Source organism: Beta vulgaris, chromosome 4, assembly GCF_026745355.1.
Source record: "Beta vulgaris subsp. vulgaris cultivar EL10 chromosome 4, EL10.2, whole genome shotgun sequence".
Classification (NCBI taxonomy): Eukaryota; Viridiplantae; Streptophyta; class Magnoliopsida; order Caryophyllales; family Amaranthaceae; genus Beta; species Beta vulgaris.
In genome coordinates, this window is record NC_079205.1 from 5,646,423 (window position 1) to 5,666,058 (window position 19,636).

General features: G+C 34.6%; 1 protein-coding gene and 2 long non-coding RNA genes across 3 annotated transcripts; 2 read left to right on the forward strand and 1 right to left on the reverse strand.

Moving 5' to 3' along the window:
- The first annotated feature begins 250 nt into the window (after positions 1–250).
- LOC130591040 (vascular-related unknown protein 4-like) lies at positions 251–1,395 on the forward strand. The gene is made up of 3 exons (XM_057393927.1): positions 251–565; positions 1,023–1,133; positions 1,291–1,395. The coding sequence occupies exons 1-3, from the start codon at positions 251–253 to the stop codon at positions 1,393–1,395; spliced, it is 531 nt and encodes a 176-aa protein (XP_057249910.1).
- A 13,517-nt stretch (positions 1,396–14,912) lies between these two features.
- Positions 14,913–15,668, reverse strand: LOC125496846 (uncharacterized). The gene is made up of 2 exons (XR_007273172.2): positions 15,386–15,668; positions 14,913–15,273 (listed from the first exon to the last, which is right to left on the reverse strand). It is a non-coding gene; the product is annotated as an uncharacterized LOC125496846 (long non-coding RNA).
- LOC125496847 (uncharacterized) lies at positions 15,432–18,605 on the forward strand. The gene is made up of 2 exons (XR_007273173.1): positions 15,432–15,570; positions 17,740–18,605. It is a non-coding gene; the product is annotated as an uncharacterized LOC125496847 (long non-coding RNA).
- The last annotated feature ends 1,031 nt before the right edge of the window (positions 18,606–19,636 follow it).

The following is a 19,636-nucleotide window of genomic DNA, read 5'->3' on the forward strand; positions in this document are numbered from 1 at the left end:
CACATGACTAATTTTGTTTTAGTGGAAGGCAAGCTCTAGAAATGAAACGTGTAAAATCTAAAATTTAATCTAAAACTCATCGAACGTAGAGCTACGTGTTTCCTTCTTTTGCCCTCTTTCTAACCTTCTATAAAAGAGACTCTATTGCCCCTTCAAATTTTAGCTAAACTTCCAAACACCTCTTCTCTACTTTCTTATTCAACCAAACATAAAAAAAAAAAAAAAAAATTCTGAACTTGGTGATCATTCAATGGAGGATTCAATGAGCTGCACAAACAACAAGAACAAATCTCATTTTTCTGATGATGGACTTGAGTTTTCTTCTGAAGATAGTAGTTGGTCTTCCTATTTCGACGATTCCGTAATTAGCAGTAATGTGGAAGATAGTGTCATCTGTTCTGGACCTGAAACTTCTTCAGTGTTTTCTGGTGTTGTAAAGAAGATAAATGTCAATGATGATCATATTTCATCGTCTAGGTCGATTGCTAAACGAAGAAAAATACGAGAAGCTTTTATTGATCATGATTTGGAAGACACCGCAACTTCGCCTGTTTGTAATTCTGAGGTAAGGAGAAGTTGTCATGTTAATTAATTCCAATAGTCTTTCTTACTAACATAGCTACATGGTCTACATCTACCCAGTATGTAGATTACCTTCTCCTAATATACTATTAGAAAAAATTGTCGAGAGTGAGTTGGATTCCACAACATATATAATTTTTATTTTTATTAGATATCGGGTAAATTACCCACAGTTTTATCCCTTTCTTATCCCTCGCCTTTATAAGGATTGCCTATTTACTTTTCTTTAAGGTAGGAACATGTTTTTCCGCTAATTATTAAACAAAAATTATCATGTAATATTTGGTTGGATTCGTTTTAATGTGTATTTTTAAAAGATCAATTTTTCATATATTTACTTATTAATAATAGGTTGAAGCCCTAAGAATAGTTATTTTAAGAAATACAAAAGGGCAAGGCTTTGTTACTAATATTGACCACTGTTTTTGCAATTTATATAGGTTCAACATTCGGAACAATTGCGTATAAAGTTGCAAGAGATAGCTGGCTGTGATTTGAATATGTTGCCATCAATACAACAAGGCAAGCACAACTATGGTAGCTTTTTTCAGGTATAATACAATTACCTTAGAATAAGTTCGGATTTCTTTGCCAGAACAAGTAGTCATAATTTCTACCAATATATATATCATGATGTGATAATTCTAAGTGTTTCGCATATTATTTCACTTAACTAATGAAATACTTTGTGGCATTGCTTCTTTTCAGGAAAAACAAAATACAGGCTACATTGCAAAAGATATCAACTATAAAGGACTAAGAGAAAAGGGACTTTGTGTGGTTCCAGTCTCTCTGTTATTTCAGGTTCGGTGAACATATACAATTATACATATGGCCAGACGAGTGAACGACTTACGTCTTGATCTGACTCACAATTGATATGCGGGACTTTGCTAGTCCGCGGACACGATTTTTCGACGAAGTGTGTCTCTAGAGGCGGGTAAGGCCATGTACATCTAGACCTCTCCAGATCCAGCTCGTCTACTATATTTTCGGAAATATAGTGTTCTTTTCACAGAAAAAGATCATAGGCAAAGTACGTGATCCTATCTATCTGACGACTAGGAACACGTTACTCTTGGAAGCACCTAAGAATTTGCACGTCATATTCTAGTGGAGCACAAAAATTTGGGGTTCGGAATAATGGAGTTTATCATGTCCTATCCTTCCTTTTCGTACACCATTTCCGCCTGAAGATGGAGGATTGCATGTAATTTGAAAATTGACGTCAACAATTACCATGTCGAAGATTGGAGCGCATGTACAGATCATTTGTTGATTTTGTATAGATATATAGTATAGGAGTATTGGTTTGTTAAATACAGTATCTCTTGCATAGATTGCTTAGTTTAGGAAAATGAATGCACCCGTTATTAAAACAGTTGCAAGGAACGTTTCTGGATAGTAAAATGCAAGGATACCCTATTATTTGTGGCACAACCAACTGCCCATTTACCAATAAAATAATATTTGTATAATCGTTGTTTTATTGTGCTCCTAAATAATGGTTATTTTTGCCTCACAAAGTATATGATAGAGATACTTTTTAGACTATGTTGGCTCACCTTATTTTAATTCTTCAATGCCAACATTAGAACAAAACAAATCAACATTAGATCATATCAAAAGTTCTGATGAAATAAGAATAAAACATAGGATTTTTTAACAAAAAATAATACAAACTTTTGCCTGTTATTTCGCAATAATACAAATTTTTGATTATTTTTTAATAATACAAACTTTTGACCAAAATTCCTCTAGTACGACAATACCGGTTATTAACTTTTTGTAGGAGGTAACAAGTTGAGGTGGTTCAGGTTGGTGGGGAATGAGGGTGAAAGAAGAAAAGATCATTTTGTAATTTTTTTGACCTGTTTTACAGGTTACAAGTCAACTTGACCTACTAGAGGAATTTTGATGTAAAGTTTGTATTATTAAAAAATAATCAAAAATTTGTATTATTGCAAGAGAACGAGCAAAAATTTGTGTTATTGTAGTTAAAAAATCCTAAAACATATTCAGATCAAATAATAAAAAGGAATAAGTTCAGCTTATATTTAGATGAAAATATAGAAGTTCGTAGCATAGAGTCAACTTTCTTCCCTCCAAATTTTCTCTCGACTTATGTTAAGCTAACATGGTAGTAGCCATTGCCAGAAAATCTGGAGGTGGCAAGAAGGTTGTGAAGCCTAGAGGTCCGTGGTCGGATTTTCAAGCACTTAAAACTCGTTCAGTAGATGAAATCATGGGAGTAGAAGCAATTAACTTTGGTTTTTGCGAAGAAAATTTGACATCGAGATCTTCTCTTCGAAGTTTGAAGCAACAATCGGAAATTCGTTACTCGTTTAATGAATGGCTCGATTCAATTCATAGGAGCTCAAAGCAAAAATCAGTGGAGCCAATTTGAAATGAAGGTACGCCTGCCATACCAATTTTGCAACAATTTGAGGAAGTAGATGTTGATAAGGATATATAGAGAATACTGTGAAACAACTGTTTTTGGATATGTGAACGAAATAGTAGAACATGAAATTGCTGAATTAGATATTGTGCATATTGAGTTATAGGATATATAGGATGATATTGATTATTGGAGTTCATCGATTGTTTGTTATGTTGTTGGCGCCAATCTGCCATTGCAAGTGATGGAGGGCTTTATCAGAAGGATTTGGAAGCAATATAATGTTGGAATAGTAGTTGTAGTGAAGAAATGAGTATTCATAGTTCGTTTTGCTGTCATGAATACTCGAGGTAAGATTCTTGGTACTGTACATTTTTTTGATAACAAACCTCTAATCATGAAGTCGTGGTCTGAGGACATGGATTTTGAGAAGGATGAAATTGAGACCTTACCTCTTTGGATCCAAGTGAGAATTGGATTCAAATATTGGGGAGAAAAATCATTATTCAAGATTGTTTCACAGCTTGGAAAGCCATTACAGTGTGATGAGGCTACCAAAAGAAGAGAGAAAATTCAACTTGCGAGGGGGCTAAATGAGGTGAAACTGAAGCATAATTTTCCTGATGTTTTGCCTTTTGTGGATAAATATGGTGAAAAACAAAATGCCAGCATTTCCTATTGTTATTTCCCTAGCAACACTACAAGAGGGGGGGTTGAATTGTAGGTGTAGAAATAAAAGTAACTTTTTGCGGAAATTAAAACTTAAACGAATAAACAAGCTAGAGGAACACAAGGGATTTTTACGAGGAAAAACTTCTTGGCCCAACAAGAAGAAACAACCTCGACCACTAGGGATTTTAAACTCAACTCTTTCACTAATTAGGCCAAACAACTTTGTTACAACCTAATTCTAACTCGAGCCACACCTTGAGTTCCTAAACTCAAGTTCCTGAGCCACTGTTCCCTTAACAGCAGTTCCTCTCAACTTCACTCGAAGTTTTCTCACTCATACAAGCTTCACTCAAAGTCTCTCTCTTACAGAACTTCACTCAAAGTTCCCTTACCCCAAAAACCAAAATACAATTGATCGAAATAAGCTTAGTGGAATTAGAGTAAGAAAGCAAAGAACAAATGGCTATTATGAGAGAATGAAGGCACTGACACTTAATTAGTTAAACTCACTTAATTACTTAGTCAGACACATTTGGAACTCATTTAGACTTCATATTTATAGTGATAATCAACAAAGAACTGGGAGTAAAACTCGATACTGTTAAGTCCATTAACCCATGATGTTCCTTCCCCTAAGGAACACGTTTCTCATCATGTCCCATGATCCCGACTCAATATGAACGTGGATATATTTTAGCCACAACTCCTAAATTAGGAGTTCCTTGAGTTTATCCGAAAATCAGTTATTAAAAACAGATTTTATCATTTAAAACTGAATTTTTAATCTTTAAGAAAATATATCTTTTAAACAAATTCTTTATAAAACGGATAATTATTTTCTTATATTTTCCGAAAAACAAAATCTTTTCCTTAAACAGATTTTCTTTTAAAACTGATTTTATCATTACTGATTTAAATTAGATAAACTAATTTCCTATAATTTAGGCATGACTTACTCAATTGCATATTGTAACCGTTATATTTGCACGCCTAAGTCTAGTTCCTTTTATAAACAGTTCCTTTAACAGATTCGTTTAGTGCCACTTAGTTTGTTCCTTAGAAAGGAACAAACTCTCATTCTCAAATAAACTGCCACTTTCCTTACCATCTTACTTTGTTCCTTTACATGGAACTAGAAAATAAAACGCCTAGCTTTTTTCTTCTTGATCCAATGCTTGCTCCAGTATCAACTTATAGAAACTTCTTTACTTAGCCTTTGAAATCCTCTCTTGACTTCTTCCTTGACTTCGTATTCTCCCGTTCCTTTATTGATACCTTAAACATCATACACTTAAATAACTCATTAGTTCACTACTTAGTTTGCACCTTTGTTTCTTTGTCATCATCAAAACTAGGGTTCAACAATTTCCCCCTTTTTGATGATGACAACAAAGGTACAAACTAAGGACAATAACAAATAATATAAGTGAATGAAAATGATAAAATAATAAAGAAAAATGAAAAATAAAACAAAAGTAAGTAACTGAATTTTGATTTTTCATTTACCTTAACCTATTTTTGATTTTTCATTTACCTTAACCTAATTTTTAAATTTTAATTTTTCATTTTTCAATTTATGCAGTTTGTTCCTTAAACTCTTTCCCCCTTTGTCATCCTCAAAAAGAATAGACTCTGCATGTATTGATGAATTGAGTTAACACCGTAAGACCATATATAAGCACCATTGGTGGTTAAGTGAGAATTTCAAAGAGTAAACTTGCTCAAACATCAATCACATAATACTAGCCATTCCAAGGAAGAAATTATGCAAAATCATTTGAAACACGACATAATAGCAAAAGTCATTGATTATATACACTTGTTCCATAACAAAACAAAGAAAGAAAAGAAAAAGGATAAACAAAAGTCGTGTTCCTTGAAAAGGAAACAGGAACAAAACAAAAAAAACTAAGAAAGGGAAGGGGAATGGTGTTCCTCTACAACCTCTTCTTCAACCACATCTCTAGCTTCTTCATCACCACCCCATGATTGTGTCCAACTTGTTCCTTCAACTCCTCCAAAGCTAGGGCCATAGAGTCCATCTTCTTTTGTTGCGCAATCACCGTATCACTTAGATCTTCATAAGACTCATCATTTTGTCAGTTTTAGCATCCAAAGTCCAGTGAAGTGATTATAAAATTTGATCATGTGTTGAGCAGGAAGACAAACATCATTAACCCAGCTACAGTCATCCGGAGATTCTTGTTCCTTACCCTTGGAACCTGAGGCAGAAGGTTGATTTTGTGAAGGAACTGGAGGGGTTGAATGGAAGGCTCATCTGTTCCGGGAATGGAACAGAAGGAGAAGGGTGTAAATGAGGGAGAAATGGTGGTGTTGGTGGAAGAGTTGTGGAGGTGGAAGCAAAAGGGTTAGGTCCTTTTATTTCATCCTTCATCTGCTCAAAGCTGGAAGAAACAGAAAGGATGAGGAGAAATGGAGGTCAGTTTTGTGAAAGGAACAGAGATTTGGGATGTTGGTGGAGTGGGTTCCTTGAGAATGGAGGGTTCCTGTTCCTCAGCATCCGAAAGGACTAAAGGGAGTCCTTGTTGGAAGGAACAGAAACAGTAGGAGCAATCTTTCAAACGATTGCTCTTCCTCACTCTCTGAGGAACAGAATTAGGCTTGTGGAATGTGTTTGCGCCTCTTTGGTTTGGTTCCTCCGGCTTAGGAACAGTTCCTCCAAGATAACATCATTATTTCTTCTCTAGTCAACCTTAGGCATTTTCCTTTTGCTTGAGGAACTTGGAGCTATTCTCCCTTGAATGAGTACTCCTTCTTGGACAGAAAGACCAAGTCCATTAAGATCTTCTCATTCAAGATGTTCCCTTGTTTGGCTCCTAATGTAGGCCAACCAGTGAGTCTCACTTCAAAGTGATGAAGGAGGAATTATCAAAGCACCATACCCAATAACACAATTATTTTCAATACAGTGGGTAAGATGTTGAATAAAAAGAGAAGGGAAGTTGATTTGAATGTGGTGGTCTAAACAAAACATATAACACATATCTAAGAGACCCACTTCATTCCTCTTTTCAGTGCGAGGAATGAGTGCTCTCCATACCAAGTTGAATAAGACTTTGTGAAGGGGAGAGAGTAGGTTATGGTTTAGTTTATTTTGACCAGCAGTTCCTCCAAAATATTTCACAATTTTGTCCTGAGGAAAATTCGGAAAAGAAACAGTTCCTTTCCGTTTAAAGTACAAATCAGTTCCTTTGCAAGGAACTTCCCAAACTTTGCCCAATGTGGCTTGATTAAACTTAATTTTCTTTCCTCTAACCTCAGTTGTGCATAATCCATCAACATTTGAAAAATTCGCACAAAATTCATCCATAGCTAAAGGAACAAGTGCGTTGTTAAAAGCGAATTCAAACAAGAATTCCATGCCTTGTTCCTTTAGAATGGTAGTTAATTCATGAAATTCAACCTTATTAGCCCATTCTAAATCTACACAAAAACCCAGTATATACCTAGATTCGCTTCTTTCAACCCGTTTCTTGGAAGATGAAGAAGCAGTTCCTTTGGAAGGAACAGGCGTAACTTCTTCTTCTTCCCCTTGTGTTTGTTCCGGGGTTTCTTCTTCATCATCTTCCCCTATTAATTTTCTTCTACGCATGCTCCTTCTTGGAGATTCTAATTGTTGTTCTTTTATGGGGGTTTCTTGAATTTGGTCGATTTCAAGGGTTTTGGTAGGTGAAGGAGAATTTTCCATTTTTGAGGTGTTGGAAGTTTTGGATGTTGTAAAAGGAGAGTTGCGTGAGGTTCTTGCCATGATTTGAGGAAGAGTTGAGGTTTTTATGGATTGTGAAGAGGTGTGAAGAATTTTCGGCTATGGTGAAGATGAAAGGTTGGAGGAACACGGTTTCTAATAATGGTGAATTGAAGGAGGGAGTTTGCATGTAATAGTGTCTATGACACGCGGGAAAAAAATATAAAGCAAATAAAAAGAAAAAGAAAACGAAAAGATGATAAACAAGAATCAAGATTTAATTAAATTGATTCCTTTTATTTTGGGATTTTTCGGATTTTTCGGATTTTTATGAGTTTTAATTTTTGAAAGAAAATAAATGCTAAGGAACTTGTGCTATAGGAACAACTAATGCTACATATCAATGTCCTTCATATCATGCATGTTTCTTAACCTTAGGAACAGTAAGGGGAGTATTATGTGACATTTGTGAGTTGTTTAATTCTTTGAATTCATGTTTATGTTTTGTAATTCCAATTTGCAATGGTCTTAGGCAATTAAACACAATTATTTTTAGCACACAAAGTCACTCAAATTAATTCAAGCATGGGGGAATGACATAGGAACAATCACTTAATTTTTATTAACCCTAACTCAAGCCTTAATTTTTCATATCTATCCCTTTGCAAAGGCTTAGTGTTTGTGCAAAATTATCATAAACTGGGGCATGAAACTAAGTAGTGTAGAGTTGCTACTTGCTAAGGTGAGGAAAGTTTGGGTGCCAAAGCAAACCGCTCCTATGGTGGAAAATATGATTCAAGCTCCTGCTATTAGAATTGATATTCCAGATGCTCATGTGGATTTGGATGGTTTTCAAAAGGCTCTCTAGCTACTTAAAGTCAGACAATCTCAAAGTAAACCTATTGCCATTAATAATGTCTTTGAGATGTTAGAAGATGAAAAATGAGCAGGGTGATTCAAAGGAGGTAGGTTGATGCTATATATGCTCAAGATATTGAAGTCATAGTAGTGGAGAAGGGAACTCCTCTTCAAATGGATAGGGTTCTTTTCTGGAATGTCCGGAGGATCAATCTAGCTAAGAAATAGAATGATGTGAAATTTTTTATTCAATATCATAATGTTCGGCTAGTTGGTCTTCCGTAGACAAAGGTAAATGCTTCTAATATGGGAAACCTTTATTAAAGAATCTTGGAGGTTGGTGCTTCACTATTAATTCTTCATTTCAGGATAGTAGTAGAATTGTTGTAGTCTGGAAGCCAGGGGTCTTCATTGTGAGTATCATTGGAGGCTCAAATCAAGCTCTGCATTGCCTTGTTGAATATTAGTGGTTTTTCAAGTTTCTTTTGCACTTCATTTAGGCGTTTGATGATAGTAGCAAGAGAATGCAGATTTTGGAAAGAATTGAAAAGATATAACATAGATATACCTTATGTTATAGGTGGGGATTTGAACTGTATTATGCCAGTTAAGGAGAGACTTGGTAGTCATGTTCTAAGTAGTGAAATTGTGCATATAAAACTGTGTATACAAGAGTGTAACATGAGTGACTTAGGTTCCACATGTAACTTTTTTACCAGGAAAAATAAGCAGCATGATAGCTCGAAAGTGTACTAGCTCGAAGGTTGATAGGATCATGGTAAATCTTAGTTGGATGGATAGCTATTCAATAGCTAAAGCAAGCTTCCTTAATGAGGGTATCTTTGATCATTATCCTGGGTTGCTAACTGTATACCCTTGGCAGGAGGAGAGGAAAAGGCCTTTCAAATACTTCATTATGCGGATAAGGCTGTCAATCTTAGTTTTAGAGTCTCTAATGCTCGGCATAACTATTCATGGATCTAAGATGTTTTTGGTGGTTCAAAAATTAAAGCAAGTCAAATTCGAGCTGAAGGATTTGAATAAAATTGGTTTTCAGGATGTTCAAATTGTAGACATTCAAGCACTTCAAAGATGCAGCAAGCTCAATCTCTTATTTATCAGAATCCTAGGGATGTTGCTACTGCTAATGCTGAATTGATGGTTGTGAAGAGTATGAAAATAAGCATCAATGTTACATTGAATTCCTACAGCAGAAATTAAAGATAACTTGGGTTAAAGAAGGGGATGAAAACTCTAAGATTTTTCATCAAAATATTAGAGCCCGAAGGATTCAAAACCATGTGTATGCCATTTATGACAAGCATGGGATTTGGCAAGACTCTGCTCAGTCTGTGCCTGCTGCTTTCCTGGATTTTCATCAAGAGTTACTGGGTACTAGATGCGATTCAAGAAGACAAGTTGTTCAGCAAATTGTGCATAGTGGTCCTCTTTTGATTGATGAACATAGGGCAATGCTTGAGTGGCCTTATTCCGCAGTGCCTGATGGTTTTGGTGCACACTTCTACAAGGACACTATGGGGTATCGTGGGTCCAGATATCATTGATGTAGTCCTGAATTTTTTAGGGAAGGTAAGCTTCTTAAAGAGCTTAATTCAACTGCTATTACCTTTATCCCTAAAATTAAATGCCCTAATAATGTTGGGGATTTCATATCTATTTCTTGCTATAATGTATTGTATAAATGCATAACTAAGGTGCTAGCTAATAGGTTGAGGGATATTTTACCTTATATCATTAATGAGAAACAAGGGGGGTTTGTTCAAGGGCTCTTTATTTTACATAAGATCATGGTAATTCAAGATATGGTTAAGCATTATAGGAGATAAGCTGCTAAACAAGGTTGCCTTATGAAGATTGACATTCAAAAGGCCTATAATAGAGTTGACTGGGTTTTTTTTAGAAGAAATGATGGGTTATTTAAATTTTCTAGTCATCATGTTATCAAGCTGGTTATGAAGTGTGTGTCTACTCCTAAATTTTCCCTCATGTTTGATGGTAGTCTCCATGGCTATTTTGCCTCCAAGAGGGGATTGAGGCAAGGGGATCGGCCTGTCTCCACTCTCCTCTCTATAATAAGTATGATACTGAAGAATTTAGAAGTTGTGGAAGGCTTCTCTTATCACCCTAGATGCAGGGCAAAGAAACTCACACATTTATGGTTTGATCACGATCTCATCCTATGCTGTAAGGGTGACTTCAAGTCAATTTATATCATTCATGCTTTTAAACTCTTCTCTGACTCATATGGTTTAAAAGCTAACATCCAGAAATTAGCTTTTTATTATAGTTATGGTATGAATGAAGAGGTTGTTCAAAGGGTTAAGGAGGTGTCTAACTTCCAAAGAAGCAAACTTCCTTTCAAGTATCTGGGAGTTCCTATTTGCTCAAAGAAGATTTACTCTATGTATAGATCAAAGGGACAATGTTTAAGTTTAATGGATCCACTCTATGTATCTTCTTGATTATTCTGATTGGTGGGAGTATATCCCTAATCAAGGGGCTAGTTGGTATTGGAGGCAGATTTGCGCAAAAAAGGAAAAAATCAAGTTGGTTTATACTCAGACTGATCTATGTTCTATGCAGCAATATTAAGTGAAAGATATGTACAGGAAGTTGGTGCGAGCCTCGTATATCATGACATGGTTTTGTGTGGAATAGGCTTGCATTACCTAAATACAGACTCATTTGCTGGATGGTAATGCAGCAGAGATTACAGACTATAGAGAGGTTACACAAGATTGGTCTAGGTTATAATGCTACAGCCTACATGCATGTCTGGTATGTAATATGGAAGATGAAACTCATACGCACCTTTTCTTCCTTTGCCAATACATTAGTAGATTACAAATTGGCTGCATATTTCTCATATCGGTAATGATCTTCAGAGAGTCCTTAGATGGATAAAGGACTTCAACCACTCAAAGTTTAGAAGATCATGTCTATTGTGCTGTTGTTGTTGCTATGATCTATGTAATTTGGCAGAGTATACGTAGAAATGATGTCTTGTGGAATAAAAAGTTTCCTATAGTTATTCAGTTTGCAAACATGTTGAAAAATGTCATTAGGATGAGAATTTTAGCCATCTTGCCCAAGAAGCTTGCTAGTGCTAACAAGAATTGGTTTTTGAGTCTGTTAGGCTTGGGTCTGTTGTGTGAGTTATGCTGATGGAACTCTTGGTGTTGCTCCTGTTGGGTTTTGTCCTTCAGGTTGCTTAAGTTGTAATTTGCCTTTGTCCTAATATATATTATCTTAGTTAGCGAAAAAAGAAAATATAGAAGTTCAGCTCAGGTGTAATAAAAAAATAGTTTTAGGATCTACTTAGCAAAACTATTATTTAGCTTTTATTATATGTTTTTTTCACTAAGTACCCCCCAGTTTTCAAGAATTTCACCCGTTACCATGGCACTTTTAAAAATACACCTGTTACCGCTTAATTTTATGATAATACACCCAAATGCTCTTAATGACTAACGACGGTTAAAATCTGTTAGTCATTAACCCTAATTTTCTATTTCAAATCCTAATTAAACCCTAATCCTATCTAACTCGTACCTCTAACCCCGGCTCAACCCCTAACCTAAACCTAAACCCTAAACCTAACCCTAACCATCGATCCACCACCCCCTCCTCCACCCTCCCACCACCTTGCAACCCCCACCCTACCCCAACAGCTCCCCTCCTCACCCATGTAGGCCCTCTCCCCACCCCCAACTAGAGTGTGAGGATGCTTTTGTAATATCTCTCATGATTGCTTTAAATGGATTTAGCAAGCTACTCATTCCAACAAGATGCATCTTTCTTTTAGGGAGCTCGATTCCTTAATTACTCCACATTTTAGCATGATTGGCTAGGAGTAGTCTTGGAATAGGTGACCTCCTGGGAAGTTTCTCAGGGTGCGCATGAGTGAGGATAAAATGCACCGGAAGAACGTGATTGGTTATTGAGGATAATTGTTGGCCTTGGATTCCCATTGGTGACGATAGAATCGACTTCGATAGAGTCAGGGTATTACAAATGGTATCAGAGTAACCCTAGGACCGCGTATAGATCATGTACTATGGATAATTAATCCAAGGTTAGCCGCCTAGTGGGGGAGATTATGGGGCTATATCACCGGCTGCGTGTCAAATATGTGATTAGTTTGGAAACTAGGCGACCCACATGTCGTATGCCGAATATGCATGTGGAGTCCTTAGGCGCAAGGAGGATGTTGCTATTCTCAAGTGGGGGGTGTATGTAATACCCCTCATGATTGTGTTAAATGAATTTAGCAGGCTACTCATTACAAAGATGCATCTTTCTTTTAGGGAGTTCAATTCTTTAGCTACTCCACAGTTAAGCGTGCTTGACTGGGAGTAGTCCAGGGATGGGTGACCTCCTGGAAAGTTTCTCAGTGTGCATATGAGTGAGGACAAAATACGACGGAAGAACTTGTGTTGGTTATTGAGGATAGTTGTTGGCCCTGGATGTGCATTGGTGACGATAGACTCGACTTCGAAAGAATCGAGGTGTTACAACTATGATTGTAGGAGTGGGGGTTATATGGTGGTTGGGTGGTGAGGGTGAGGTTAGGGTTAGGGTTAGGGTTTGGAGTTAGGGTTACAGTAGGATTAAAAGTTAGGATTTAGTTTGGTTAATTAGAGCTAATTAGGGTTTAATTAGGATTAAGACCAACGGATTTAATCGTTGTTAGTCATTATTATCATGAAACTGAGGGGTATCCCGTGTATTTTAAAAAGTGCGAGGGTCACTCGTCGGGGATAATTGGTGAAAAAAGTGTTTATTATGACGCTATAAGCTCTTGAAGGGTAGTTGTATTATAAGGTTATTTGTCAGCAAAGATGGTTAAAGTATAAGAATATTAGGTGATACTAGACGGCGAAAAGGTTCAAAATTTTCAAAAGATATGGAGTAAAATATTTTGTTATAATATTATATTATTCAATTATTTGACCATTTAAACTTTTGAAATTAATTGGAATTTTATTTAACCAAACGTTCATATGCGTTTTTTTTTTCAAATATAAATTCAAGTATGGAGTAAGAAAAATTGATAAATATACAGTACAAAAGAAATATTTCCTTAATTCGTGCTCAAATATTTGTCTCGTATAATTCTTATAATAAAATATAATTTATAAATCTTGATCATATTGATTGTTTCACCTTCATAAACATCGAAATCTGATGATCTAAACTCGATCATATCAGATTCATCTTAATATATAGGATTTTTTTTAAAATTTTACCACCTTTTAAAAGCACAAGTTTTAAAATAACTACCTATAAGTTCATTCTTAAAAATAATCACCTTATATGACTTAAATCTCTTTAAATACATACGGAGGTTCATAAAGACCCGTTTAAACCTCATACACATTAAACTGAATAAAGCTGTAGGTCATGAAATCGTTATTAAACCCTTTTTGAAGACGATTTAATTTCCTAACGGAAATTATCAATTGATAGGTATTTTAAAAAGATTTAGGTCATATAAGGTGGTTGTTTAATTAAAAAAATGAACATATGAAGTGGGTTTTTTTCAAACTTAATTTTATAAGGTGGGTTAAAGTGAAAATTTTGTAATATATATATAAATTTCAATATAACAAATTTTCACAAATTTTTATTTAATAATATGTACTTAGTAATATAAATAGGCAAAGTGTTGCATGGGAGAATGTGAAAATCAAAATCGCAATTACTTAAGGACATGTAATGTTGCATATATATAGTTCATTGGTTAGAACTTTATTATACTAAATTGAGGCCACATGGTTGAATCTTATATGGAACATATTTATATTTTTCTTAATGTATGTTGATAACATAGAACGAAACAATTAAAGGAAAAGTATCACGTTGCGTGTAAACTTGCTCAATAACTCTTTTATATATATTTGTATAGATTTTTGTTTTGCTAGCTTATAGGATCAGAGAATGAGTGTCGTAAACCAATTCTTTCTCTTATTTCTTTATTTTATTATTTATACCACTAATACAAAAAAATCCTCTTAGTCACCTGTAAATGACCTATCAAGTTGTTTCTAAGGTGACTCCAAAGCTACCGACTCAATAGCTATCTAGACTTTAGGAGTCGCCTCTTGAGGCAACTCCATAGCTATTTTACGTTTCCCTTATTAATAACAGGTGACTCCATAGGTTAATCTATCGAGTCGTTTGTGCTGGAATAATTGACGAATCCATAGGTTAAGCTATTTAGTCGCTTGTGTTTAGAAGAGGTGATTTGTAAACTAGTGTTGACACCTTTTTCCCCCTCCATTTTTATTGATTTGTATGCTCTCCAATTTTATGCTTCCTTCAATGTTTGATCGGGTCTCACCCTGAAATATTGAAGCTAATGGCATTAGGCCATAGTTACTTTTTACATATAAGATTATAATTATTTCAAATAAATAATAATCGTAAACCTATCAAGATATAACTTTTACTTGTTCAAATAACAATTAAGGTGAAGCATGGTTAGGAACAACAAATCTCTTTTCTACAAAGGATCGGACTAATGATGTATCCTTGAATTCTCAATGTAGATGCTACATAGTGGCAGGGCCGTCTTAAACATTTTAGAGGCCCTGTTCTAATCTTAAAAATTAGGCCCCTCATATTTAGAAAAAAATTTCATTTTCATAATAAAAAAATATTTATTAAAAATATACACAATATCATTAACCATTAATCCTTAAAATTATAAAATATTACTCCTAGTACAAAGAACATAACTGAAAACTACAAGATTTTACCTACTAAAACATATAATACTACTTCTAGTACAAAGAACATATATTAAAATTATGAAAATATAAAGTAATAAAACTATAAAGCCACTAAATATAAAGTAATAAAACTATAATGTACTAACTATGAGTGAGCGGTGCTGCACTGCTGTCACATCTACTTTTTTTTTTTTTTTTTAGGGGAGCCACACACACTCTAATAGAGTGGTACAGCTGTACACTACTACTCATCTTCTTCAAGTTCAAGTTCATATGAAGGCTGAAGCACGCATTAGTTACTGTAAAACCATTTCAAACCAAAAATTAAACACAAAAAATTGATAATTGATAAACACAATTGAATAACTAGTAAATGATAATTAGTGTAGATATTTAGAATTCAGGATTCACCTATCTCAAACTTTCATCTTTCAGCTTTAATTTCTTCCGCAAATTTCAGGAATCTTTAGTTCTTCCGTTCGACCGCAAATTTCACGAATATTTAGAGAGAAGGTATATTTAATTATTCAGTTCTTCACAAATCTGGTTTCTTCCTCCACAAATTTCCAGAAATCAAAAATAACACAAATTTAAAGGTATGAATTTCAATTTCTGTTGTCTCAGAACTAATTGGTAATGGATGAAAAGATAGAAATGAGTTATAAATATATAAAGATCGAAAAAATAAGCCGTTGATTGAGATGAATGGAGAAATCAGAATTGATATTTTCATATTCTAGGTAACGTTTAATAAGGAATGAGTGAGAGAATTTGGGAAGTTGTTAAGAGAAATTAAGAATTTAGAAGATTTTTAAAAGATAACAAATTTCTGAAAATGGGAAAGAGAAATTAAGGGAAGTTAGAGAAGAACGTGGTTTGTTATTTGCAGTTTACACGCCATGAAGACAGAGAACTGGAATTTTTTTTTTTTTTTAAAAAAAAAAGCTGGGCTGCTTATTTTGGGAATTGGGCCCTCCAAATTTCGGGGCCCTGTGCTGATGGTCTGTTTGCACAGGCCATTGGCCGGCCCTGCATAGTGGGTTCTCGTCCTTCAGAGATGGTCATCCGTCGACAAAGAATCATCCTAAGATGATCATCTCATGGCTATTGAGAACGAGTCAAATCACATAGTTCTATTTTTTCAATCTTTCTGTCTTGCTCCAATAGAACCAAGATCGAAAAGATTGAAAAAAATTAGTCATTTGCAACAACCGATGAAAGATTCCTTGAAAAGTTAAGAATTAGTAATTTTTTTTAGAAATCGAACGAATTCGATCTTATACATATGCGAGGAAGGTAAACCTCATACAAATTAGAGGACTTATTAGGTGGTGGATTGGTGGTAAGGTCAGGTGAAAGTCAACAAAACGCCTAATAAGTCGCCAAAACATAAAATATTAGGCTTATAAAGCACAAATATACCATCTCGGTCTACAATTACAGACAATTTGTTTGAGTACTAATTCAATATAATAAACTAGCCTTATATCCTAGATCTGAAATCTCTTATAGATTGGTTTCCATCAAAGTAAAATATAGCAACTAGATCTGCGCAAGTGGAGTTAATATTTTGTTCTTTTCAATTCAAGCTCCGTGAGTTTTCATGCCACCTTAGATTCTTCCCTTTTTTGATGTATATACTACACAATCTGAATTCTTGATGCTACACAATCCGTGGTTATTGCTTAAACTCATTTTGCCAGCTGCTTTATCATTTTCTTACTTATAGTCAGCAAAGGAGCAATTGTTTTTTTTAAAGAATAACGCTGTCGTCGATTCTGTTGCAATTTTCTTTTCATATTTGTGTGGATGGTTACTTTATTTTTATTATTATTTGAGTCCTAATTAAAGAGTTATGTCCTTAGCTTTAATTAATTTGTTCGATGATGTTCATTACGCTCCTTTAAATATAACTAGTCCCTAGCTAGTGGCATATTACATAGTAGCCTTCATATGCACGCGATGCGTGCATTCATTTCAAAATTTGTTATTCTATTAGATACTTCATTCGTACTTTATTTATGATTAAACTTAAATGTGAAAAATTCAACAGTTAGACGAATTTAGATATATTAATTCGCTAATGTAAAAAAATAAAAAGGCTGTGAGTGATTGTTAACATTTATTTTTTGTGAATGAATATTGAACAAAAAGAACAAAAATAATGAGTTGGTTTAACTGAATTAAAGAGTATCAAAGGTAGTGAATGTTTAGACTTTTCATGTGCACGTTATGTATGCCATCTTTTTTTATAAGGTATAAATATTTGTCCATTTAATTTTTGATTGAAGTATTTGATGCATATACCATTTTAAACTTGTTTTAAATGGCAAGTTGGAATGAGAATTTTTAAATGATTTGCTTTTGTAATTTTTTTCATTCCATTAATTAGATCATTAAGGGTATTTTAGTCACTTCAAAAGAGGACACCACACCTCCTCCCTTGGCTTATATAATAGAGATCAAGTGGTTTGAATTTGATTTTTTTTTTTTTTTTGAAAGGAAGTGAGGATAATGTTTGAAACTTTAAACTTTCATAGGGGAAATTTCGTATACTTTATTTTATGAAGAATTTCACTCGGCTCTAGTTATTGTTCAAGTGGTTAAACTGTCAAAAATTTATATTATTTTGTTAAATATAAGGAAAGACATGCGATCATGATAATATGATATGATAGTTATATTTAAATGTATTTTTTTTTTCTAATATCAATTTTTCGTAATTACACAAATACAAAGTCTTATAAAAGACGGTCTCACGTTAGTAACACTAATAGGAGACCACCCAAGTTTAATATTGAGCAGGGGAAAAAAGATGGAGGCGCGACGCCGAGGTGATAAACTTTCCGACTTTCTCTCCTCTCACAAACAAAGCACACAAACGTTAATGGAGGATTAGGGTTTCGAGGAGAGAAAACTGAACCAGTGAACTAAAATCTGCCATATCTTCACTTTTACCGAAGCCTTCCCCGCTATACCATCTCACTAGCTGCTTTTCCATCAACCTCAAAAGTTCTGATTTCTTCTGTCACTTTTTCGTGGAATTTTACAACTCGACGAAGTTACGCCGGTGATGTTAGTGTCGACAAGTGGGCGCCTAGTCGACCCGGTCGTGTTGGTGGAGGAGAGTGAGTGACTCAAAAGTTCAAGAGAAAGTCAAAATCAAGAAATTAGAGTGACTCAAAAGTTCAAGAGAAGGTCAAAAATCAAGAGAAGGTCGTGTTTCTACCGTTGATTCGACTAACGACTCTTTATCCCCTGTTAGAAATGGTGTGTTTTTGTTGTAGTGTGGTGGACTGGTTTTTATTAGCGTTCAGGTGGTGGTTTAGGTCATATGGCGTGTGAGTGGTGGGGTTGGTTACTGGGGTTCAGTGGTGGATCGGAATTTTTGGATGGGTGAGTTAATTTTCGTGTGAAAGGTGAATTTGTGGGGCTGATTTTGTAATTTTCAAGTTATAGTTATAATTTTTAAGGAATTTTAATAATTAGTTACATATTTTTGGGTCATACTAATGGTTTTCTCATTCATAATTAGCTTTTGCTTAATAGTTATGAAATTCAGATATATAGTTATGATTTTTAGATTATTAGTTACTAATTGTGGTTAATAATTATGGTTTTATGGTTGATAGTTGTGATTCCGGCTATTACTTATTGTTTTTTGATAAATAGTTATGATATTTGAGTATTTAGTTATTATTGTTTTTTTACATTAGTTATGACTTCTTTTTTACTTCCGGATTTGTGGCTAATAGTTTTAGTCTAGAAAATAACTGAATGATTATAATTATAGCATATGAATAATTATTTATTAATTTCACGAGTAACAATGATGTATGGTTTTATGTTTATAGTTTTGATATTTAGTTAATAATTCATACTTTAAGGCTTCGTAGTATGGGCGGTCAATAGTTACGATTTCGAGGTCATTAGTTTTATTTATTGTATGCATTAGTAAATATTATTTTTGCATTGGTTATTTGAGGTTAGCATAGCCTTTACCTTGTAAGGGATTGCTTTTTTTTTTGAATCGAAAATTTTTGCATTAATTGAAATCGCAAGTACAACCTAATGCTAATACATCCAAATGGAAAACAAGTAAACAAAAACTAATGTGAGCTCTTCTAGCTCATACAAACGACTGAAAATAAAACAAAGCATTACAAACCGAGGCGCTAATTTGGAAAAACTATAACGAATTTTACGTATGGAATTTCCTTGGGGCGAACGTTGTTGGAGATGCCAATTGTGCCTTGCAACTAAATACCCTTTGAAATGTGATGGATATTTTTGTGAGATAGAACCAAATTGATTTTCGAAAATGGATTGCCAAATCTATTCTTGTGGAACTACTAGCTCACAAGACAGTAAATCCCAAGGCCGTTGAGACGAGAGATCTTCCTAGGATTCTGAAGATGAAACTACTATGGATGTCACTTTCTTCAGTGAGTCTGTACCCTGCACATAGGGTATCATGAGTTTTGCCCCAAGAGGCAGAAACTCATCATTTGTGGAGGTCGATATATACTTCCCAATCGAAATTGAAGGGCCTTCCACGAGATACGTTTTTGAGTTGTAATGACTCCTAAAGTCATCAAAGAAACATAGGGTGATATGAATTGCTTGAATTCATCACCGACCATATGATCCAGAGATCACAAC